At 42.7% G+C, this 25,658-nt stretch overlaps 1 protein-coding gene across 2 annotated transcripts in view; it reads left to right on the top strand.

Annotated features, from left to right (window-relative positions):
* The first annotated feature begins 1,521 nt into the window (after positions 1–1,521).
* The window catches only part of Kr-h1 (Kruppel homolog 1), a 35,656-nt gene continuing 11,519 nt past the window's right edge, over positions 1,522–25,658 (top strand). Inside the window, exons 1-2 of one of the 2 annotated variants that reach the window (XM_065868774.2) lie at positions 1,522–2,216; positions 24,589–24,651. In XM_065868774.2, coding sequence (XP_065724846.2) covers positions 1,533–2,216; positions 24,589–24,651 — 747 coding nt within the window. In that variant the 5' untranslated portion in view covers positions 1,522–1,532. The remainder of the gene's footprint in view (positions 2,217–24,588; positions 24,652–25,658) is intronic. The other variant, XM_036821430.3, reaches the window with a different exon arrangement.

Here is a 25,658-nt window from a genome sequence, read left to right as displayed (position 1 = left end):
TATTATATGTCTCACTAACTCAACGACACACTGACCCGCCAATGCAGTCAGCACATTTTGCAGTGTCAGCCGAGCCAACTACGCAAACTGCTACCATAATCATAATTCCCTGACCTACTTTAGAATATAGCTTATTATACTAAACATTACACTAATCTTCCGTGTTCCAAGTAGTATATAAGCAGGTATCAAATGGAGAATAAATCAGTTATCAACACACCTCATAACTCCGCGGTTCTACTTCCTAAATCTGGGAATAGGGCTCGTAATACACTATCTCAACTAGCAGCTAACCACGTTAGCTCACCCTCAGCGCAGCTCCAGCATCGCCTGTGGTCCGACATCGCAGTAACCATCGTTACCATTGCCGCGACGCGATCGTCCTGCCATCAAAGCGTCCCCGTGCCAGCGACAAGTGCTCATTACCCCCTTGCCCCGCGGTGTGACCCAGAAGTGTCTACTTCGGTTAGGCACAAGCATACAATATAACCATTTTCTAAAAATTCGGACAAAAAGTCGGATTTAGGGCAAATTTAGAAAAACATGTTTATGAGTATATAGGCCGTTCTTTTACAAACCGAAAGTATTTCGCAAAACTAGTTTTAACATTTTTGAACTTTTTGGAATTTTATTTTCCGTGTACTATAAATGTAAAAAAAATGTTTTTGTAATTTAACTTTTAAAAAATTTGTAAATAAATGTTACATTTTAAGAAGTTTCTCTGTTTAAAACGCTAATAAGAACAAATTAAAACAAGGAAGAACGCTATAGTCGAGTACCTCGACTATCAGATACCCGTTACTCAGCTAAAGGGACCAAAGGGAAATGGTGATATGCAAGCAGCAAAGGGTTTAAAGTGCGCCACCTACCGGCGGTAGACAGATTTAAGCGTTATGGGCGTTAGAGTGGGCGTGGCACATTTTTTTTAGATCAATCGATAGGTATTGACGAGACCAATACATTTCAGTTAAAATTTTTATCTAGCATGAAAATTGTGGGCGTCACAGGCTTGGGCGGTTTGTGGGCGTTAGGTCAATCGATAGGTATTGATGATAACAATACATTTCAGTTAAAATTTTTATTTAGCATTAAAACTGTAGGAGCCACAGTTTTGGCCGGTTTGTGGGCGTAAGAGTGGGCGTGGCACTTTGCTGAAAAAAACTTGCGCTGCGTAAAAAGCTTAGGAATCTGCACGCCAAATCTTAAAAGCCTAGCTCTTATAGTTTCCGAGATCTCAGCGTTCATCCGGACGGACAGACAGACGGACAGACGGACATGGCTAGATCGACTCGGCTGGTGATCCTGATCAAGAATATATATACTTTATGGGGTCGGAAACGCTTCCTTCTGCCTGTTACATACTTTCCGACGAATCTAGTATACCCTTTTACTCTACGAGTAACGGGTATAAAAATCGAATTTTTGAACCCATTTCATAGAGTGCCCCCCTTAAACATTCTTTTATTTATTGTTCACTGTTACCAATCAAAAAATGAAATTTAATCATCTTACTATCTGCAGCTTCAACTAACATGGTCTACTATTCCGCTAACCAGCTGCTCATAAAAACGGAGCAATCTAATCAGACGCAGTTCTGTCTTCAAGTGCCGCCCCCGCTGACGTCGACGACTTCGAGTTTGGGAGTCGGAGTGTCATCAACCGGTGGCCAGCAAGAGCAATTTGAACTGCTGCAGACGCCACAACAGCGGCAACTGCAGCTACAGCTGCAGGAACATCATCACCAAGAGCAGCACCAGTTCTTCAGCTATCAACTGGGCATCCAACAGCAGCAAAAGCAGCAGCAACATGAATGCATTACTACCAAGACTCCAACAGCAGCCCCAACCTCTCAGCGGATTAAGACAGAGCCGACCGCCGTGTTTTCAGCATCTCCGATGGTGCCGCAGGTACGCAAGCCGGTCACGAACAAACCGCAGTTTAGGTGCGACCTGTGCGGCATGACCTTTGGCAGCAAGTCGGCCCACACCTCGCACACCAAGTCGCACTCTAAGAATGTCGATCTGTCTCTGAACGGCGGAGGGGGCACGGCGGTCGTTGCGACAGTAACATCGGCTGTCATCGAGCTAAATGAAGCGGGTCTGCCGGTGGGCATCCCCAAGAGTCCGACCATTGAGCCCCTGGCCAACGTCGCTGCTGGAGCTGATCCGTATCAGTGCAACGTATGCCAAAAAACATTCGCCGTTCCCGCCAGGCTGGTAAGTTTTGCTCTAAATTAAGGTCGTGTTTTGATGGATATGGCAAACAAATCAAATCAAAACAAGGGAGAACGCTATAGTCGAGTACCTCGACTATCAGATACCCGTTACTCAGCTAAATGGAGATATGCAAGCAGCAAAGCGAGATTAAAATGCTCCACCTACCGGCGGTATACAGATTTAAGCGTTATGGGCGTTAGAGTGGGCGTGGCAAATTTTTTTTGGATCAATCGATAGGTATTGACGAGACCAATACATTTCAGTTACAATTTTTTATCTAGCATGAAAATTGTGGGCGTCACAGGGTTTTGCGGTTTGTGGGCGTTAAAGTGGGCGTGGCAAACTTTTTTTTGTGTCAATCGATAGGTATTGTTGAGAACATTACATTTCAGTTAAAATTTTCTATCTAGCATGAAAACTGTAGGGGCCACAGTTTTGGGCGGTTTGTGGGCGTTAGAGTGGGCGTGGCAGTCTACTGAAACAAACTTGCGCTGCGTAGGAAGCTCAGGAATCTGCACGCCAAATCTCAATAGCCTAGCTCCCATAGTTTCCGAGATCTCAGCGTTCATCCGGACAGACGGACAGACGGACATGGCTAGATCGACTCGGCTAGTGATCCTGATCAAGAATATATATACTTTATGGGGTCGGAAACGCTTCCTTCTGCCTGTTACATACTTTCCGACGAATCTAGTATACCCTTTTACTCTACGAGTAACGGGTATAACAATCAAAAATTACTGGCGGAAAGTTTCATATACCAAATTTTGTATGGGGATTCTTCTTTTGTGGGCTTTTGAATTGATGTGAGTAGTCTAGTCTGGTATTAATGTTATTTCTTTTGTTATTGGAAGAACGTTCAGTTATACTTTTTACATTTTACCATTTTCGCTTTTATATACTAGTTGTGACGTCATCGACGATGTTCTTGCTAGATACGGGCGTAAAATCATTACTTACAATGGTTCGGACAAGCGCAATTTTAAAAAATTTGAATTTTAGCGCCACAGTATTGGTCGGCTTGATGGCCTTAAGTGGGCGCATGGCGATGCGCAAAAATCTCTAGAATCTATTTGCTTAATCTATTTTTTTTATGTTTGTGGGCTGTTTTAGGGCGTTAGAATGGTCGTTGGTCAATTGCTTGATCCACATAGTGACGAAGCGCACCAGGAGAGTGCGACTACTATATATACACTAATACTTAAACCTACATAGATCTACATAATTTCTATTTGTTTGGGACAAAGAGCGGTATAAGAGTACAAGTGAAAATTCAGAAAACTGGAGCTGTTGGGGCCGTTGTTAGCCCAGTTTTATTCTAATGAAAGTAAGCATCGTGTATACCTCATTTATTAAGATTCAAGGTTTCGTTTAAAAGTTACTCCAAAAACAAGAACCGGGGAACTTTCCAAAATGAAAACATTTGTCCCCTTTGTTTGTGGGTATTATGAACCTGTTTTGGGACTTTATTGGTGGGGAAATTGGAGATAGAAAACTATGTTTTACGATTTTTGAAAAAACTGCTAGTTTATTTATTTATTTATTTACTTATCGCCAATGGATACCTTACCTTAATCTGTTATTGAAAATTAATAAAAAAATATTCCCTAAGGGTTTGCCTTAGCGTATCTTTATTGGCCCCCAGCTGAATCTAATGCTAGAAGGCAAAGAATTAAACAATTTAAGAGCCCTAAGTAGTGGCTCATTGCGAGCATAATTATTCCTGACAGCACGGTCCAGGAATGGAACCATGGTACGGAGATTTCTGGCAGGAACATTAAAATTGATGCATCCCAACAGGCAAGGACAATCAATATTTCCTATTAGCAGATCGTTCAGAAAGAGAAGGCCAGCAGTTGCACGGCGGTCCTTCAAGGAACAAGTGTGAAGCAGGGTGACTATCATAGGGCGGAGCCGGTTCAGTAAAATCCAAGGATTGCAATGCAAACTTCAAAAACTTTTTCTGCAACCTCTCAATCCTATTGATCTGGACACTTCCCGAGGGATTCCAAGTAAAGGAAGCATATTCAACCCTAGAACGGACAAAGGCAGAGTATACAGACAATCTGGAATACGGATCTTTGAATAATAAAGTGTTTCGCTTAACAAAGCCGAACATTGCATAAGCCTTTGGTAATATAAAATTCAGGTGCTCATTAAACAGAAATTTGTCATCAAATAATACTCTCAGATCGACAATTTCATTCAAAACAGAGAGAGGGTGGTTATTGATGTGATTCGCATAACGAACGATGTGGCATTTGTTAAGGCCTAAAACGCAAACTATTCTTGAATTACCAACTACCGATACTATCTAGGTCAGACTGAAGCAATATCGAATCATTTATGTTACTGACAGTCCTATAAATCTTGTAGCAGCGCCTGAAGCGTTTGTGCGAGCACATATACATATAGTCAACCTTAAAGTAGGCTCTATAAATACATAGGTACATATTCACTTAGCTCTGCGTTGCCAAATTAGTGGACCTCAGCTGCAGCTGTATTAGATCAGCTGGCATAAATCAGCTGCAACAGAGTCGCAATACAAAGCTCGGCTTTTGCACCGCGGCCAACAGACCCACATCCGAATTCCGGACACGTTCTTTTCTTTTAAAGCTTTCAAAGCGATCACGAGTGCGGCACCCTAAGTCCAAAAAACATACAAACAAGTGTTCTGAAAATCGAGTTTAATATTTATTTATATTTGCGGTTGCCGAGGTAAGCTGATAAATGATAACCGAGCTTAAGCGGGTTTCTGATGGCGTTCGTCTCGCAGATTTTCTTTAATCCTAGTGGATTAGCGAGCCGCATTGTTCATCCGCAGCTGCCGCAAGTGCTGGGTAGCACGGGCATCGAGGGACGCGCCCAAAAAGACGCCGGGAGATCGACGGATCCCCACAGTGTCTACGGGAGCACCCCCTGGTAGCCGTGTTTGGAGCCACGCGGTCGCCCACCGTGTCCACAGGAGCACCCTCCGGCAGCCGTGCTAGCAGTCACGCGGTCGCCTACCGCGTCCACTGGAGCACCCTCAATAGTCAACCAAGCACCAACAGTTTCCCATAGCGATCTAAGGCCTAGAGTTTCCACAGCGTTCATCTAATCTTGGCGGACGGAAAAGCCGCTTCTTTTGTAACCGCTTCAGCGGCTCTCCCTCGGTAGTTAACTGAGCGGCAGCAATTAAATAGGCAACAACCGAGACCAGCATTAGCTCGATAGTTTGTACAGAACGAATATGTAGTCCCTCAGGATTCCAGACAAGTCGGCCAGTGTTTAAATTGGCCAATACGCGAATTTTAGGGCTCAATCACGTGCGCATTGTAAATTTTCCAACGGGGTTAGGGAGAGCCAGAAAGTAAATCCGCAGCTGACTTTTGTCCATCGTCGATACACTAGTAAATAGTAAACAGCCGCGCTTCAACGATTTATTCATTGATTCGTTTTTTCATAATTACTGTAAAGGCATATAAATTCGAACAATGTTAGAATTTCCTTTACATTTAACTCACCCCGAATAAGTGCTAGATCGGTCAGAGTCACTAAATATGCACAGAATGACGCACCGAGAGAAAAGTTGAAAATTTAATTAAATTAAATAATAAGTAAGATAAAATTATTTTTGGAACCGAAAATATAGGCGTAGGTAGAACCGAATGAAAGAATAAAAATATAATCATGTAACGGGTTCAGATTTAGGAATTATTAATTAAGAAAATAGTTGGTTGACTAAATCATATGAATGCTCTGTATTTATTTAACCCTTTGCGAACCAGAGTCGCTATTCTTTTACAGTCACCGCTCGGGAGATCGATCTTTCGCCGTGGAGAGTACACAAAGTGAGTTACTACAAAGTTTTATATGTTTTCGTTAATTTATACTCGGCATTCGAATTCAATGTTTATTAAAATGGTCAAACAAAAGTAAAAGAGAACATGCACACCAGCTAAAAGCTGATTAAATTAGAGATTTATATGAACATTAGTAAAACATTTGTCGTCCTAAAGCCGAACGCGATTCATTTGTAGAAGTACGGTAAAAAAAATATAAATAAATAAATAATAATACTAGTAAGAAAAATAAAATTAAGCTGTGAATACACTGAGAGAAAATAAGAACAACATTTAGAACCAAATAATGGAAGATATTTCCTTTGTAGAGTGAGAGCTTTTTAAAACATTAAGTAAAACTTATCTATGGAATCAACAATGAAATTTCTCTATGTTTTATATATATTAAGACCCCTTATTATACCCGTTACTCGTAGAGTAAAAGGGTATACTAAATTCGTCGGAAAGTATGTAACAGGCAGAAGGAAGCGTTTCCGACCCCATAAAGTATATATATTCTTGATCAGGATCACTAGCCGAGTCGATCTAGCCATGTCCGTCTGTCTGTCCGGATGAACGCTGAGATCTCGGAAACTATGGGAGCTAGGCTATTGAGATTTGGCGTGCAGATTCCTAAGCTTCTTACGCAGCGCAAGTTTGTTTCAGTAGAGTGCCACGCCCACTCTAACGCCCACAAACCGCCCAAAACTGTGGCTCATACAGTTTTGATGCTAGAATACAAATTTTAACTGAAATGTAATGTTCTTATCAATACCTATCGATTGACCCAAAAAAAAGTTTGCCACGCCCACCCTAACGCCCATAAACCGCCCACAAACTTCAAAAAATCGTAAATATGAACGTGGATATCTCGGAAACTATCAAAGTTAGTGAATTGGGACTTCAGATTTAGATTCCGTAGCCTTATACGCAGCGCAAGTTTGTTACGCGAATATGCCACGCCCACTGTAACACCCACAAACCGCGAAAACCTGTGACGCCCACAATTTTTATGCTAGATAAAAAATTTTAACTGAAAATGTGTTGGTCTCGACAATACCTATCGATTGGTCCAAATTTGCCACGCCCACTCTAACGCCCATAACGATTAAATCTGTATACCGCCGGTAGGTGGCGCATTTTAATCTCGCTTTGCTACTTGCATATCCCTATTTAGCTGAGTAACGCCTGATAGTCGAGGTACTCGACTATAGCGTTCTTCCTTGTTAAAATTTAAGATTACCTCATACTATCCGTACCTGGTGATTATATCATATCTGTTTATGGAGAACAAACTATTGACTTTTTTTGGGTCATTAGACATCGATAGTATACATAGCCTCTTCTTATTCCTTTCGGCTATTGACATTTGCAATTGTATTCCCTTATGTCTTTGCCCAATGTCAAAAGGGCAGTAACCCGCACTGGCAACATAGGCATGAAATTTAATTTGTATTACTAAAATGGATTTAAACGAAACCATGGAGTAATTATTTCGCTTAGTCTCTGCAGGTGATGATGCGGTCGTAAAGGTATCAAAAGGGATCACGCGAATCAACATTTGGATCCAGTAATCTTAGGTAGGGCGGGCCACAGGCATAACAACATCGGCGTCTCGTTTACCGAATTTTCCTTTTTCCTTTTCTTAGTTGAATCTATCTCTCTACTGGAATTAACTTACATTCTCCCGGTTTCTCCCCATCGTCTACGATCTAATTTCGTATGTCGTCGCAAACACGCTCAATTTCTTGATTAATAATAATAGACAAGTACCAGATCTCGATTAGCAAGACCTCCACCCCGAAAGCCGACAAGCTAGAGCCGGATACTATAGCGTGCCCTGCGATGACAGATCTCTGTTCAATACTCTGCTACATAAGGTTGCACGTTACAGTTATAATTAATTATTATTATTAAATTTAGTGGCGCCCAAAGTGTAGACCTTAATGGGTGTAACTTTTTGCACTCGGTAAGACTCATCGTAAATAGATTCCAGAATTTCCTTTATTTTCCTTATTTTCTTAATACCGTTATGTCGAATCAGTTGATTTTCACCGTGTAATCTGTTTATGTTTTGGAGCGCTAGAGGAGTACAATTTTAGTTGATCTTATTGACGAGAGCTAAAAACAGGCGGTAAAAGATCGACTGTCTTTTACCTACTTTGATAGAATTTTTTTTTGGACCTTAAATTGCTTGCGGAAAACAGTAAGGAACTTTTGTCGATCTACTGGCCACGAGCAAGTAACACACGGTTAGTCTAACACAACTTTTAGTAAATTTTTCCGAAAACTGAGAGATTTGAAAAATAAACGACCTGTCTTGCGAGGGTGTCATAACCACTCAAAGTTGAAGGAAGTTGTTATTTTTTTGCTTTTGTATGAAGTTTTCTTGATTTGAAGAAAGCCGGAATGCAGACAGTGTTTATTGTAGACAGCGTTCTGTTCGGAATAATTCAATAGATTATCTTCAAACTATCTTCAATCATCTTTTACTATCTTGCTTTAACCCCTCAAATCTAAATCTCAACGAAGAGAACTTCGGTAAACATAAAATATTAATACCTTTCGACACACTGGACATATAGTGCAGAGTTTAATCAGTATCTTTTGATTATTGATCAGTTATCTTTTTAGCTTTAGTTAAAATACGCGTTTAGCATCAATTTATAGTTTTGTCTTTACTCGATTGTCAGTTGCTCTTTTTTTAAATGATACATTCTCCAGGGGGAGCGGTGCAGCGGACTCGTATATTACTTCATGTCAACACGAGTATCACAAGAAATGTATTGAGAGTCATTTCAAGAAGAGCGAAAACTGTCCCGTGTGCCTAGTGCCTTGTAGGCCAGCTGGTCCACAAACGCGTGCTAAAGGTCTGATCTTGGAAGAGGTTTTGACAGAGAGAGAAGTGAGGCAAGCCAACGCCATCTTGAGGGGTCGAGTAGTTGGTAACATGTGGAGCGGAGATTGCTCACGACTTTTTCAGATAAGCTAGTAAAGATAGTGTTACGTACGCCCTCCACATAGAAAGATTCACATAGAGAAACAACGACGAATCTTTAGCCAGGGGGAGGGGTGCATGTGACTAACCAGACTCATACTGGTAAAGGCAGAAGAAAAAGCAATTCGGCAATTCTCGGGTGTCGCGTGGCCAGAACAACGGCCACTATCGACCTATTGGTAACCATACTCCGGTAGCTGGCAAAGGGCAACAGCCGGCCGTTGACTCACAAGATAGCAGATATCAAGAAACAGTAATTCTAGGTGGGAACACCTAGCTTATCCGATCCATACTCGCAGCCAAGTAAAAGCTCTAGTCTGGTATAAAAGACCTTAGACAAATAGAGAAAGAAGAGAATCCAATTGGGTGTCTTGCTGACGGAAGCCGGCAGCTTCGACGGAAGGCGACTTTCCCTGGGGCAGTCGTCCAGTCTTCTGCCACCAGGACCAGCCACCATATCCAACAATCCTTGAGGAGAACACAATTGCAGCTCGAAATAATCTTGTGTCGAACCAGCGCCGCTATTGCCATCAAAGAACGTGGAGAAGATCAACAAAAAGGACGACATCCGACATACTGCGATGTTTGTGGACGCAGTATCCGTGATCTCCATGCTCCTGAAATTTGCTCAGCTGTAGGAACCATCCGTTCAGAGCGTAGCGACTAATAGCATACGTCGGAGAAAGTAGTGATGCAATATAAATGTGTTAATCGAGCCAACCGAAGCTAAAGTGAACTCATGCATAACCAAGGACCAATATCCTCAAATAATACAATTGGATAACAAGTGAAAATCAAGCATTCAAACATGCATTGAAATATATTTAAACCAACCGAATCAATAGGCAAAGTGCGAATCATGATAAACAATTAGAGAGGACGAATCTCTCCACCAGCCGTTGAAGAAGTCGAATGCCTCTAGCATAATATATATATATTTTGTGTTTAAGTGAATTGATATACTTTAGAACAGCCGTATTTTGGTGCACGTATATTTATATATATATATCCAATATAATATTTTCCCAAAGCCCAGGATCCGGAGCGTCGAGATCTCATCGCCCAGGATTTAAAGAGGGGGTAAGTTTGTCGGGACACGGTTCCTTTCTTATAAACATACATATATAAATATTCGTGCAGTATCCTACAGTTTTATAGACTACTATAAACTTTTGCAGCGGCGAGTAGCAGCCTTGTAGTTATTTGATAATTGCAAGAGCCCTCTGAGCGACGTTTGTAGTCGTGAATAGTCAGTATTTTGCTGATGTGTGCACCTTCATAGGTGATAAATTCGATACTTTCCGCTAATACAATAATTGTCAATTAATTTAATCCCTATATGAATTAACCAATATTATGTTATTCAACACCGGCACACGCCGACGTAAATAATATTTAATAAATTTATAATGTGAAAAAGAATTGAAAACCATGTCGTGCTAGAACTCTAACAAAGGAGGTGTGCTGACGCGAGGAGTGAAGTAGGTCAAGAACAATGACATAACTTTCGACGGACAACCTTATCAATAGGGGATCGTATTGCGCGGCCCGCGACGATCCATTGGCACACGAATGCGTGAAGGGGAGGGAATGTGGCCAAAACACAGCCCGATCGTATTGCGATCAAGCGACAGCTAAGCTTGTTGGGCAGTGTGGACTGATGACTGACGAACTTTGTGACTAATATTATTTTCCAGGCACTTTTAATATTTATTCTCGTTATGTTGGAGAGGAGAGAGGCTTACCAAGATCCCACGACCCAAATACGACGTAGCTTATGCCGGCAAATGGTGCCTGAACATCGGACGCCTCTCCCTCGGCCCAAGTCCTTGTCAGGACTCGGGCACTAATATGCCCACGTAACAGAATTGGCGCCCAACGCTAGGACATTTCATATTCCTTAAGGAATTTTACCAGGGTCCACAATCTCGATGCCTGCGGTATCGGAGTGGATATACCTAGGGATGGCATAGCTTTCATCTTTATTTGCCATGAGTAATTTGACTGTTTGATAGAACAGGGAGCTTAAATAATTTGAAATATGCGCATACTTATTTTATCTTTAAATTAGTAACTTAAAAGTCCCCAACTTCTGTGACTGTCCGTGTTGAGAGGCCGCTCAATCAGAACTTTGTCGCAGAATAGAGGCCTGACTTTGAAATGTTTTTAACCTTAAAAATTCTCTGTTTTGTTCATGGACAAATTTACCAGAACTTCCTTAAATCAAGAACTATGAGTTATCCTTTTTATAATACTATACCTACAACTAAGTGTCGACGACTACTTGTTAAAATTAACGTAAATACAATTTATAGGTGCTTTCTGGCCGACGCCACACGACGTACTACGCATTTGCTCGGTCGTTTGAATTGGTTCGAGTCCAGAAAGAGCAGGAGCGCAAGCATTACGGTAACGCATTTAGCAGTTGCGGTGCGGGTCTACTGTTCGTTTGTCGATCCAGGACAGAATGGGGGTGGGGAAACTGACAGGAAACGCAAAGCCGACGCCCTACAACGTACTAGGCATTGGTCCGGTCGTTTGCTTGGTTCGAGTCTTTGTTGTTTCCCTTGACATATTTGGGCGGTGGACGATTTTTAGTTTCTCTGGCCGACGCCCCACAACGTATTAGGCTAGTTGGTCAGGTCGTTTGCTTGGTTCGAGTCCAGAGAAATAGGAGACGGTTGTGGAGCCCGAGAATGATCGGTCAAATAACTTGTTTTCCGACGACTGGCGGGAGGGGGTTTTTGGACAGATTCCTTATCTAAACACAGCCATTCCGTTTGGAACATTTGAGCTGAATAGAAAGGGAAAGTAAGGGCATGTTAGCTTAGCGGAACCGCGTTGTGTAGAAGCGGCTAACACCCCTAGTTAGGGAAATTTATTTGTTTTTGTTTGGGTCTTAAATATCGGACGGTTCTTGACCGAAGAGAAACTTGAGAAGCAGAGGGAAGCACCCCCAGTTGATAAACATTCTTATTGTCGACTTATTCAGCGTTTACGTCGCTGACCGGGTGTTTTGAAAAGAATCACGTAAAGCTTTTATACCAACCGTATAAATGAAGGGGGCCAAGAAGAAGGTCTTATTCCAACCCAGCACCGGAAGAGTGACCCGAGCAACAACGCGCGGAGACAATCACCAACCCCGGAGTGCGAGCGCGCCAAGGCTAGGAGACTCATCTGAAAGAGAGCCGTGGGAGCTCGCACAGAATCAGCCAGGACAGGTAGATACCCTGTCTGAAGAAAACAATTTGGACCAGTATACTGAAATGGAAGGAGCCGCCGGAGGGGAGAATCTACCCCTAGGACCGCCGAAAGGAAGATCAAGTATGCTTCCCCAATTTCAGAGGCACGAGGAGGACAACTTAGAGGCTGCCGAGCGACGTGAACAAAGATTGATGGAGCTCTTAAGGCAAAGCAACGAAATGCAGCGTGGAATGAGTGCCCAGATAGAGGCGCTGAAAGCACAGATAACAGAATTGCAGTCTCCGACAGCCAGGAGACCCGAACAGAAGGGACTGCCTTCGCCGCCCCGTACTGTTCCGAATCCAACGGACAGCTTTTTGAGATACCAAGAGACCCCGCCTCTGGAACCAGTAACACAGGACATGCTCAATAGCCAGATGCACCGGTTAAGAACACCCAGGCGGATGGACACTCCATCACACAGGCAATTTAGAACAAACGAGAGGGAGTCGAGTCACCAACTGCATCCAGAGATCGATCGGAACTCATCATTCCAAGGACCGCGACCAAAAGATGTCAGATTGGACAGTTGGAACCTAAAGTTCGATGGAAGCGGACGCGGCATGACAGTTGAGTGTTTTCTATTCCGCGTGGACCGACTACAAGAATTGTATGACCTCAGCCGTCAACAAGTCTTTCGTGAATTCCATCTTCTGCTGGCAGGTGCAGCCACGAAATGGTATTGGCAGCTTATGGAAGACAAGGCAGAGGATTACGACTTTGACTACTACTCATTGACCCAAGAAATGAGACGGCATTTTCCACTACCGGAAGTGACCTTATGAAAGTCAAGGAACTAATGGAACGCAAGCAAGGACAGCACGAAACCTTCAGCGATTATGTCTCCGATATGCACAACTTGCATTTCAAACTAAAGCATAAAATCGATGAAAATGAATTTGTTGAGCTTTTGAAAGACAACATGAACTCCCGGATGGGCGGCTTGTTGCTAACATCGCCATTAACTTCGTTAGCGGAGTTCAAAAAGGAGGGTCTCCGTGTGGATCGCTGGTTAAAAAAAACATGCCCAGCACTACAAAGCTTTTCTAATAATAAAAAAAAAATCTAACACCTTCTAAACATATAAATCAAAACGTTTCTAATAAATATGCTTTAATCGATCGTCAGTTAGACAAAAAAAGAGGAAACATCAAAACACAGATTCCATGCACCAAGTTTAAGAAAGATAATAATGTACAGAATAACCTTTAACATAAAGCAACAGCAGTGAAGATATCAGCCCGGACAGCTCCGCCGATAAAACATGAGACTCTTGATCACAGGAGTGGGTCGAAGCCACACGTGAATGGGCGCCTAAAAAGGAGAAGAAACACGGAACAGACAACGATGGTCGTACGCAGATTCCTTTTGCGAAGTCATTCCATGCGGTCCGCATCGATCACTTCGAGCCTGTTACGTACGCCCTCCACATAGAAAGATTCACATAGAGAAACAACGACGAATCTTTAGCCAGGGGGAGGGGTGCATGTGACTAACCAGACTCATACTGGTAAAGGCAGAAGAAAAAGCAATTCGGCAATTCTCGGGTGTTGCGTGGCCAGAACAACGGCCACTATCGACCTATTGGTAACCATACTCCGGTAGCTGGCAAAGGGCAACAGCCGGCCGTTGACTCACAAGATAGCAGATATCAAGAAACAGTAATTCTAGGTGGGAACACCTAGCTTATCCGATCCATACTCGCAGCCAAGTAAAAGCTCTAGTCTGGTATAAAAGACCTTAGACAAATAGAGAAAGAAGAGAATCCATTTGGGTGTCTTGCTGACGGAAGCCGGCAGCTTCGAGGGAAGGCGACTTTCCCTGGGGCAGTCGTCCAGTCTTCTGCCACCAGGACCAGCCACCATATCCAACAATCCTTGAGGAGAACACAATTGCAGCTCGAAATAATCTTGTGTCGAACCAGCGCCGCTATTGCCATCAAAGAACGTGGAGAAGATCAACAAAAAGGACGACATCCGACATACTGCGATGTTTGTGGACGCAGTATCCGTTATCTCCATGCTCCTGAAATTTGCTCAGCTGTAGGAACCATCCGTTCAGAGCGTAGCGACCAATAGCATACGTCGGAGAAAGTAGTGATGCAATATAAATGTGTTAATCGAGCCAACCAAAGCTAAAGTGAACTCATGCATAACCAAGGACCAATATCCTCAAATAATACAATTGGATAACAAGTGAAAATCAAGCATTCAAACATGCATTGAAATATATTTAAACCAACCGAATCAATAGACAAAGTGCGAATCATGATAAACAATTAGAGAGGACGAATCTCTCCACCAGCCGTTGAAGATGCCTCTAGCATAATATATATATATTTTGTGTTTAAGTGAATTGATATACTTAAGAACAGCCGTATTTTGGTGCACGTATATTTATATATATATATCCAATATAATATTTTCCCAAAGCCCAGGATCCGGAGCGTCGAGATCTCATCGCCCAGGATTTAAAGAGGGGGTAAGTTTGTCGGGACACGGTTCCTTTCTTATAAACATACATATATAAATATTTGTGCAGTATCCTACAGTTTTATAGACTACTATAAACTTTTGCAGCGGCGAGTAGCAGCCTTGTAGTTATTTGATAATTGCAAGAGCCCTCTGAGCGACGTTTGTAGTCGTGAATAGTCAGTATTTTGCTGATGTGTGCACCTTCATAGGTGATAAATTCGATACTTTCCGCTAATACAATAATTGTCAATTAATTAATCCCTATATGAATTAACCAATATTATGTTATTCAACACCGGCACACGCCGACGTAAATAATATTTAATAAATTTATAATGTGAAAAAGAATTGAAAACCATGTCGTGCTAGAACTCTAACAAAGGGGGTGTGCTAACGCGAGGAGTGAAGTAGGTCAAGAACAATGACATAACTTTCGACGGACAACCTTGACAATAGGGGATCGTATTGCGCGGCCCGCGACGATCCATTGGCACACGAATGTGTGAAGGGGAGGGAATATGGCCAAAACACAGCCCGATCGTATTGCGATCAAGCGACAGCTAAGCTTGCTGGGCAGTGTGGACTGATGACTGACGAACTTTGTGACTAATATTATTTTCCAGGCACTTTTAATATTTATTCTCGTTATGTTGGAGAGGAGAGAGGCTTACCAAGATCCCACGACCCAAATACGACGTAGCTTATGCCGGCAAATGGTGCCTGAACATCGGACGCCTCTCCCTCAGCCCAAGTCCTTGTCAGGACTCGGGCACTAATATGCCCACGTAGCAATAGTTCAGAGTTCGGTAGAAGAAAGCTTTCGACGATTGGCCGCAACCCCAGCCAATTAAAATGATAATAGCGAAATAAGACCTACTTCGCCTTCACGCGCTACGAAAGGTCAAAATAGACCTTAAGAGAGGAATTTAAACAACCGAAACGATAACGTAGCAGCAAACAATGCTGGATCACCCATTTCTCATAGGAGCATTGGATCTGACTTGAACAACCGGCCGGATAAGGTTGTTCAGATCCTGAATGGGTGGAAGTTAAAGTCGGAATGTCAGTGGACAACTTTATATATAGAGTTGAGGCACTTACACAACAGACATTAGAGGGAAACTTCGCAATACTGTGCAGAAATGCCAGTGTTCTTTTCGAAAATAAAGCCTATGAGTTCTATTGGCGCTAACACAAGCCCGTGAGCAGAGTACAATGGGATTGGTTGTGTTTCGCCTTAATTACACAATTTCGAGAGGAAAGGGACGATGTAGATGTAGAGCTCATAAGAATTAGGAAGCAGAAGAGCATATCGGGATTGGTGGATCAATAAGAAGTTCCTTATCTGCTCGTAAGCTTGTACGAGTCCTAAAGAATAATTTCCGCCCAGAGATTGGGCATGAAATTCTTAACGTAGAGATCAGAATGGTTCAAGAGCTGAGAGAAATTTGTAGAAGACGCGAGGTATTCTTGGATGAAGTCAAGAAGATACATGGGTATGCACAAGCCAGCCCATTCAGGCGAGAGATCTCAGAAATAGTTCAAGACTCTAAGGAGCGAAGCGAGCAAGAAGCAGAGACAGATTTAGAAATAGAGGCGTTTTCACTTGTGTGTTGGGACTGTCGGAAAGAGGGCCACAGATACCAGAACTGTTTGGCGGAGAGGAGAGTTTTCTGTTATGGTTGTGGAGCTCCCAACACGTCGAGGTCGCCGTTCAGACCGACGCCTTCGAGTGCCTTACGAAATCAAGTGACAACGATGGAGTAAGAAGGACGTTGCTTTAAGTCGATAATCCCATTTCTTTATGTGTATTAGTAAGTAATTACCAGCTTAGCAGTCGAAGTAGAGGCAGGGAATGTGCCTTTTAGGGCGATGGAAAGGAATGCTGTGACGGCTGATGGAAGTCCTCAGCGTATAGTAGGGTGGATCTAGGTTGAGATAGAATACGCAAATGTTAAGAAATGTTTACCTATTTACATTGCGCTCTCTCTGAAACACGACTTATACTTGGGGATAGACTTCTGGAAGCACCACGACCTTCTTCCCAAAAGTTTAGCGATAGAGGAAGTAGAGTTAGCTGGAGTTGAAGCCAGTGACAGCAGTAGTGCCGATACCCATGTTTTATCCGAAGACCAGAGAAAAAAACTTTCGGAAGTTATCAATTGTTTTCCATCTTTTACGCAGGAAGGTCTTGGGAAGACTAATTTAATCACACACTCAATAGACGTGGGTAGTGCATACATAAAACAACGTCATTTTCTGGTTTCGCCGGCCGCAGAAAAGGCTTTGTATACCGAAATAGACAGAATGTTACAGTTAGGCGTTATAGAGGAGTCGCAAAGTGCTTGGTCCTCGCCAATAGTTATGGTAAGCAAGCCTGGTAAAGTCCGAATTTGTCTTGACTGCCGAAAGAAAAATAGCTTCACAGAAAAGGACGCTTACCCCATGCCTCAGATAAACGGTATTTTGAGTCGACCCGTTCCCAATTTTGCAGCTCTGGCAGCCCCTTTAAAAGACCTGATGACGACAAAGCGTAAATTTAGTTTAACCCCTGAAGCAATAAAGGCTTTCCAAGTATTAAAGAGGTGTTTAACGGAAGCGCCTGTACTGTGTAATTCAGATTTTTCAAAGCCTTTCGAGACACATTGTGATGCCAGCAAGAGCGGGGTAGGAGCAGTTTTGGTTCAGGTTTCTGAAGAAGGAGACAAGCGTCCGATTGCTTTCGTGTCGAAAAAGTTGATCAAGGCTCAACGAAACTACATATACTGTCACGGAAGAAGAGTGTTTGGCAGCGATTGTTGCTCTTAAACATTTCCGAGCGTACGTCGAAGGTCACTGCTTCCAAATTGTCACCGATCACGCTTCTCTTAAGTGGCTTATGGCCCATCGCGACTTAAATTCTCGACTGGATCGATGGGCGATTGTTTTACAACCTTTCAAGTTTCGTATCGATCACCGCAAAAGTTCTTTGAACGTAGTTCCTGATTCACTTTCTAGAGTCAACGAAGACGAGCTTGCTGCTATAGATTTACAAGATGGGCTACTTGTCGATTTAAACTTTAGTCATTTCAAGTCTGCCGGTTACAAGGAATTAGTCGATAGTATTAGCGCTTACGAGGCCAATTTCCCTGACTTAAAAGTCGATAGTGGGTATTTATATAGAAAGGCAGAACATCTGAGGGGAGAAACCCTTCATGAGTATGCATGGAAGCTATGGGTACCCAAAGAAATGATCCAAGAAGTCCTTGTTCGCGCTCATGACAGTCCTTTATGCTCGCACGGTGTGATACATAAGACTATTGAGAGACTAAGGCGTTACTACTATTGGCCCGGATTAGTAAAAGATTTAAAAGCGTATGTCAATGCTTGCGAAGTGTGAAAATCCACCAAGTCGCCGAATTGTTCTCTGCGTTCGCCGTTAGGAAAAGCTCCGGAAACAAAGCGGTTCTTCCAGCGACTTTTTATTGATTTCCTCGGACCCTATCCGCGCTCTCGAAGCGGAAATGTTGGCATTTTTAGAGTGCTCGGTCACTTCTCGGAGTATGTATTCCTGAAGCCGGTAAAAAAGATAAATACCGCTGTAGTAGTAAACTATCTTGAGAGTGAACTTTTTATGACATACGGGGTGGCAGAGACCGTTGTTTCAGATAACGGCTTCCAGTTTCGTGTCGTAGGTTTTAAAAACCTAATGCAACGGTACGGAGTATCGCACGTATTAACAGCTGTGCATGCCCCTCAACGCGTTAATCGCTCTGTCATCTCAGGAATCAGGGCTTATGTACGTTCTGACCAAAAGGACTGGGACGAAAATTTGAGTAGGATGAGTTGCGCTTTGCGTTCCTCGGTGCATTCTAGTATCGGAACGTCACCTTACTACATGGTCTATGGTCAACATATGGTCACATCGGGTGCAACATATTCTCTGCTTAGAAAACTTAACTTGCTCGATGATCGTTTCGTATTGTTTAACCGTCCGGACTCTTTCGAGGTTGTTCATACTGAAGCTAAGAAACGTATGCAGAAGATGCATGTTGAAAATGAGAAGCGATACAACCTTCGGTCGAAGGTAGTATCTTTCAAAGCCGGTCAAGAGGTGTTTCGACGTAATTTTAAGCAGAGTTGCTTCCAATCTGGATACAATGCCAAGTTTGGCCCTTCATTTGTCAAGGACCGGGTGCGCAAGAAGTTGGGCTACTGCTATTACGAATTGGAAGATCCACAGGGTCGGTTGTTAGGCACTTATCATGCTAAGAATATCCGCCAGTGACCTAGCTTCAGGCGGTATCCATCTAGGGTATGTGTATCAGCGTTATAGAATAGCGCCTGAAGCGTTTGTGCGAGCACGTATACATAAAGTCAACCTTAAAGTAGACTATAAATACATACAAATCCACATCCAAATTCCGGACACGTTCTTTTCTTTTAAAGCTTTCAAAGCGATCACACGCGTTTAATTCGAGTGCGGCACCCTAAGTCCAAAAAAACATACAAACAAGTGTTCTGAAAATCGAGTTGAATATTTATTTATATTGGCGGTTGCCGAGGTAAGCTGAAAAATGATAACCGAGCTTAAGCGGGTTTCTGACGGCGTTCGTCTCGCAGATTTTCTTTAATCCTAGTGGATTAGCGAGCCGCATTGTTCATCCGCAGCTGCCGCAAGTGCTGGGTAGCACGGGCATCGAGGGACGCGCCCAAAAAGACGCCGGGAGATCGACGGATCCCCACAGTGTCTACGGGAGCACCCCCTGGCAGCCGTGTTTGGAGCCACGCGGTCGCCCACCGTGTCCACAGGAGCACCCTCCGGCAGCCGTGCTAGCAGTCACGCGGTCGCCAACCGCGTCCACTGGAGCACCCTCAGTAGTCAACCAAGCACCAAAAGTTTCCCATAGCGATCTAAGGCCTAGAGTTTCCACAGCGTTCATCTAATCTTGGCGGACGGCTTCTTTTGTAACCGCTTCAGCGGCTCTCCCTCGGTAGTTAACTGAGCGGCAGCAATTAAATAGGCAACAACCGAGACCAGCATTAGCTCGATAGTTTGTACAGAACGAATATGTAGTCCCTCAGGATTCCAGATAAGTCGGCCAGTGTTTAAATTGGCCAATACGCGAATTTTAGGGCTCGATCACGTGCACATGGTAAATTTTCCAACGGGGTTAGGGAGACCCAGAAAGTGAATCCGCAGCTGAGGTTTGCCCATCGTCGATACACTAGTAAATAGTGAACAGCCGCGCTTCAACGATTAATTCCTTGATTCGTTTTTTTCATAATTACTGTAAGGGCATATAAATGTGGAATGCGGTACTGGAGAGATAAGGACCACTAGAAGCGGTCTCACCTACTGATCTAATATCTTTCCCTTTCTGTAGACAATATTCCTAAGTTACTCGATATTCCTAAGTTGTACTCGATACCCAGTTGCAACGTGAGTGAAAAGTGGCAACGCACCGTCATACTCACTCGCTGCCAGAATCTCGCAAAGTACAGTTCATTAGCACACGTATATTTTTGTAAAACCTAAGTTAATCAGTCGAATGTGAATAAAGCATATCATCATACTATTTTAAGTCAGCGTCATCTTTTCTAAAAGAGGACCCTGCAATTTTTGGGGGCTCAACCGAGATATAGCCTACCATTCGACTGAACTTCCACCTTGGCACAAAAACACGTGGAGTGCGTGCAGAGAGCTGGGGAAATTGAGCAAATCGGCTAGATATCTTCAAATCTTCATAAGCAATTTGGCTGGAGTGTGACAAAGAAGGCTGGTGGCTTTTGCAAAGGCAAGAACTTGGAGAACTAGCGGACGAAGTGCTGGAAGGATTAAGAGGCAGCGGATCGTGGCTGGAGATCTAGGAGAAGCAGCAGACACGGGCTGGAAGCAGTGGAGATACAGCGAGCAAGACATTGGATCTGGCGTGGTCATCGGAGCGTGCGTGCAGGATTGTGCAGGCGGAAGGCTGGTGCACAGATCTTGGCAGCAGACGAAAGCATCCAGAAAGTTCCAGTTGAGTTTGGAAGTCTTCATTGTATGTGTGACGCTACAAAAGCGGGAAGCGTGGCAAAGAAATACGACGACGACCAAAAGCGACATCATTGAGCGAATGGCTGAACTTTTGGCAGAGTGTTGCCGGAAACTTTATTTCAAGTCGTTTGTAAAGTAGTGGGGTGACATTGAAAACAAGCAGTTCCAGAGACAGGGTGGTTAATCTATTTACAATTTGCTTTTGATACTAAATTTAAAAAACATTGTTTAATCTTAATAATCTACAGGACAAAGTTATAAAATGAAGAGAAACGAGATCTTGGCATTGCGTGTTGAAGAGTTGCGTCGGAAGTTGTCGGAGTTTCAGTTGGGTTCGACTGGATTGAAAGCGGAATTGCAAGAGAGGTTGTTGACCTACTACGGTCTAAACAACGATGGTGAGTCAGAAACGGAGGATAATGGTGAAGATGGTCTATCAGTAACGTCCGCAGAAACCACTATAAATCGGCCAAACGCAGCAGGTTGGCATCAAGGACTAGGAAATGAAAGGCAGGGTAGATCATGGTTCACATTGAAAGATGTAGAGGGCAGTGTGATGGTAACCAAGTCTGGCACTATATTTTCGCCAAGAGTTCTAAGTGTTCAGCAAATACCAACGACAGGATCAGACGACAACCAGGCAGGGCAAAGTACTTGTATGCAGCTAATTAGCGAGTTCGAAAGTCTGTGCATGATCAGCACGAAAGACTCTAAGACAGTTTCGGCAGTAGATTTGGAGCATTTGAGTCAGGAAGTAGCTTCTGAAGTGGAGTCGTTGATTGATAATTACAACCCAGAAAGAAATCTCACCTCCCCAGTCGAGATGAAGATCTTGTTGACAGACGAGTTGCCTGTTTACCAACATCCGAGACGATTAGCTTATTGCGATCAGAAAATTTTCGATGACCAGGTTCAAGAATGGCTAGAGGAAGGGATAATCAAGCCTAGTACATCCGAGTTGGCTTCGCCAGTGGTGCTTGTAGATAAGAAGAACGGGAAGAAGCGCTTGTGTTGCGATTATAGAAAGTTAAATGAAAAGATTGTCCGAGATAACTTCCCAACAGCTCAAATGGACTGTGTGATCGAAAAGCTACAAGGTGGACAAGTTTTTACAACTCTAGATTTGACAAATGGTTTCTTTCCCGTGCATGTTTCTCCAGAAGCCCAAAAGTATGCATCGTTCGTAACTCAGAGTGTGTTCCTATTTGTATGAGTTCCTATTTGTACCCTTCGGTATAACCAACTCTCCAGCAGTGTTTACCAGGCTTATCATGGCAGTTATGCGTGATTCGATTAAGAACGAGGATGCGGTTGTATACATGGACGATGTGATCATTTCGAGCAAGAGTATAGATGAGTGCGTGCAGAAGTTGAAGCGAGTTTTGAAAGTGGCACAAGGAAATGGCTTGCGCATTAATTGGAATAAGTGTCAGGTGTTGAAGCGCCAAGTTAACTTCTAAGGCTATGTCGTTGAAAGTGGTACCATCAAGCCAGGTAATGAGAAAACTCAAGCAGTTGCTGATTTTCTGATTCCGCGTGACAAGAAAGGAGTCCAAAGATTCTTAGGATTGACGTCGTACTTCCGCAGGTTTGTGGAAGGATACGCCGTAATTGCCAAACCGTTGTCCGACATGTTGCGCAAGGAGGTGAGGTTCGAGTTTCAAGACCAGCAGTTAGCAGCATTCAAAAAGCTTAAGGAAGCGTTGATCAGTGGACCAGTTTTGAAGCTCTATAATCATTCGCTTGACACAGAAATTCATACCGATGCATCCAAGTTCGGATTTGGAGCCGTTTTACTTCAACGAGATCCCTGTGATAACTTGTGGCATCCAGTTTTCTATATGAGCCGTAAAACCAAGCCATGTGAGGAAAGTATCATTCCTATGAATTAGAAGTACTTGCAGTTATTGGAGCCTTGGTAAAGTGGCGGGTGTACGTTCTAGGGAAAAAATTTAAAATTATTACGGACTGTAACGCCTTTACCATGACCATGAAGAAGAAATAGATTCCGCTCAGAGTGTCTAGATGGGCGATGTACCTACAAGATTTCGACTACGAAATAGAACACAGGTCGGGTTCGAAGATGAGACATGTCGATGCGTTGAGTAGGGTGTCATGTTATACGTTGACTGACAGTTTGTTTCATGGTTTGCGGGAAGCACAGCTATTAGATGATTGGACGAAGGTGCTCAAAAGTGTCGTTGAGACCAAAGGCTATGAGGACTTCTACATAGTGAACGAAGTTCTGTTCAAGGATCCTAACAAAGAGTTGCTAGTAGTTTATTCACTCATGGAAACCGAAATAATCCAGAGCAGTCACAAGCAAGGACACTTCTCATCCAAGAAAACTCAGGATTTGATTGAGAAGTCGTATTACATTCCGAAGCTAAAAGATAAAATAGCGCGAGTGGTCGATAGCTGCGTATAGTGCATCCTTGTGAAAGCGAAGGCTGGTAGGCAAGAAAGGTTCCTTACACCGATAGCCAAAGGAGACAAGCCGCTCGTCACATACCATGTAGATCATGTTGGTTCGATGGAGCTAACCAAAAAACGATATAATCACATCTTCGTGATTGTAGATGCCTTTTCCTAGTACGTATGGTTGTATCCTACAAAAAGCACAGGGGTTGATGAAGTGGTGAATTGTTTGGAGCGCAAGGCTGTTGGTTTTGGAAATCCGTATAGGGTAGTGTCAGATCGTGGAGCTGCATTCACATCACACCTGTGCAAGGAGTACTGCGATAAGGAGAAAATCCAACATTTGCTGATTGCAACAGGCGCACCAAGGGGAAACGGACAAGTAGAACGCATGCATAAAATCGTTGTTCCGATGCTCTCCAAACTAATCCTTGAAAGCCCAGGGCGCTGGTATAAGCATTTAGGTAAGGTACAGCAGATTATAAACAACACTGAGCCAAGGAGTACCAAAGTTTTACCATTCAAACTGCTAACAGGATTAGATATGCGGAGAACATTCAGAGTATCCAAGCGGAGAACAAGAAAGCTTTTTATGCAAAAAGAAAGGTCGAAAAGAAGTTCCAGGTAAACGATTTGGTAGCCATTAAACGCACCCAGTTGGTACTGGTTTAAAATTGAAAGGAAAGTACCTAGGGCCGTATAAAGTAGTCAAAGTAGGAAACCATGGAAGATACGAAGTTGAAAGGGTAGGAGAAGGTGAAGGGCCGTATAAGACATCAACCGTCGCAGAGTACATGAAGGCATTCGGGACGAATCCTGCGTCAGAAGGGCCGATTGTGGGATGCGGTACTGGAGAGACAAGGACCACTAGAAGCGGTCTCGCCTACTGATCTAATATCTTTCCCTTTCTGTACTCCATATTCCTAAGTAACAGTCGATATTCCTAAGTTGTATTCGATACCCTCGCAAAGTACAGTTCATTAGCACACGTATATTTTTGTAAAACCTAAGTTAATCAGTCGAATGTGAATAAAGCATATCATCATACTATTTTAAGTCAGCGTCATCTTTTCTAAAAGAGGACCCTGCATAAATTCAAACTATGTTAGAATTTCCTTAACATTTAACTCACCCCGAATAAGTGCTAGATCGGTCAGAGTCACTAAATATGCACAGAATGACGCACTGAGAGAAAAGTTGGAAATTTAATTAAATTAAATATTAAGTAAGATAAAATTACTTTTGGAACCGAAAATATAGGAGTGGGTAGAACCGAATGAAAGAATAAAAACATAATCATGTAACGGGTTCGATTTTAGGAATTATTAATGAAGAAACTAGTTGGTTGACTAAAACATATGTATACTCTGTATTTATTTAACCCTTTGCGAGCCAGAGTCGCTATTCTTTTACAGTCACCGCTCGGGAGATCGATCTTTCGCCGTGGAGAGTACACAACGTGAGTTACTACAGTTTTATATTTTACTGGTTAATTTATACCCGGCATTCCAATTCAATGTTTAATAAAATGGTCAAACAAAAGTAAAAGAGAACATGCACACCTGGTAAAAGCTGATTAAATTGGAGATTTTTATGAACATTAGTAAAACATTTGTCGTCCTAAAGCCGAAGGCGATTCATTTGTAGAAGTACGGTAAAAAAAAAATATAAATAAATTAATAATAATACTAGTAAGAATAATAAAATTATGCTGTGAATACACTGAGAGAAAATAAGAACAACATTTAGAACCAAATAATGGAAGGTATTTCCTTTGTAGAGTGAGAGCTTTTTAAAACATTAAGTAAAACTTATCTATTGAAACAACAATAAATTTCTTTATATTTTATATATTAAGACCCCTTCATAAAATTTAAGATTACCTCATAATATCCGCACCTAGTGATTATATCTGTTTATGGAGAACAAACTATTGGATTTTTTGGGTCATTAGACATCGATAGTATACATAGCCTCTTTTTATTCCCTTCGGCTATTGACATTTGCAATTGTATTCCACTTATATCTTTTCCCAATGTCAAAAGGGGAGTATCCCGCACTGACAACATAGGCATGAAATTTATTTTATATTATTAAAATGGATTTAAAGGAAACCATGGAGTAATTATTTCGCTGAGACTCTGCAGGTGATGATGCGGTCCTAAGGGTATCGAAAGGGATCACGCGAATCAACAATTGGATCCAGTGATCTTAGGTAGGGCGGGCCACAGGCGTTGAATCTAGTAGTTCAATCTATCTCTTTACTGAAATTAACTTACATTTTCCCGGTTTCTCCCCATCGTCTACGATCTAATTTCGTATGTCGCCGCAAGCACGCTCAATTTCTTGATTAATAATAATAGACAAGTACCAGATCTGGATTAGCAAGACCTCCATCCCCAAAGCTGACAAGCTAGAGCCGGATACTATAGCGTGCCCCGCGATGACAGATCTGTGTTTAATACT

Source organism: Drosophila suzukii, unplaced genomic scaffold (genome assembly GCF_043229965.1).
Source record: "Drosophila suzukii unplaced genomic scaffold, CBGP_Dsuzu_IsoJpt1.0 scf_24, whole genome shotgun sequence".
Taxonomy (NCBI): domain Eukaryota; kingdom Metazoa; phylum Arthropoda; class Insecta; order Diptera; family Drosophilidae; genus Drosophila; species Drosophila suzukii.
The sequence above is the reverse complement of the archived record's forward strand: the minus strand, read 5'-3'. Positions and strand labels throughout refer to the sequence as shown.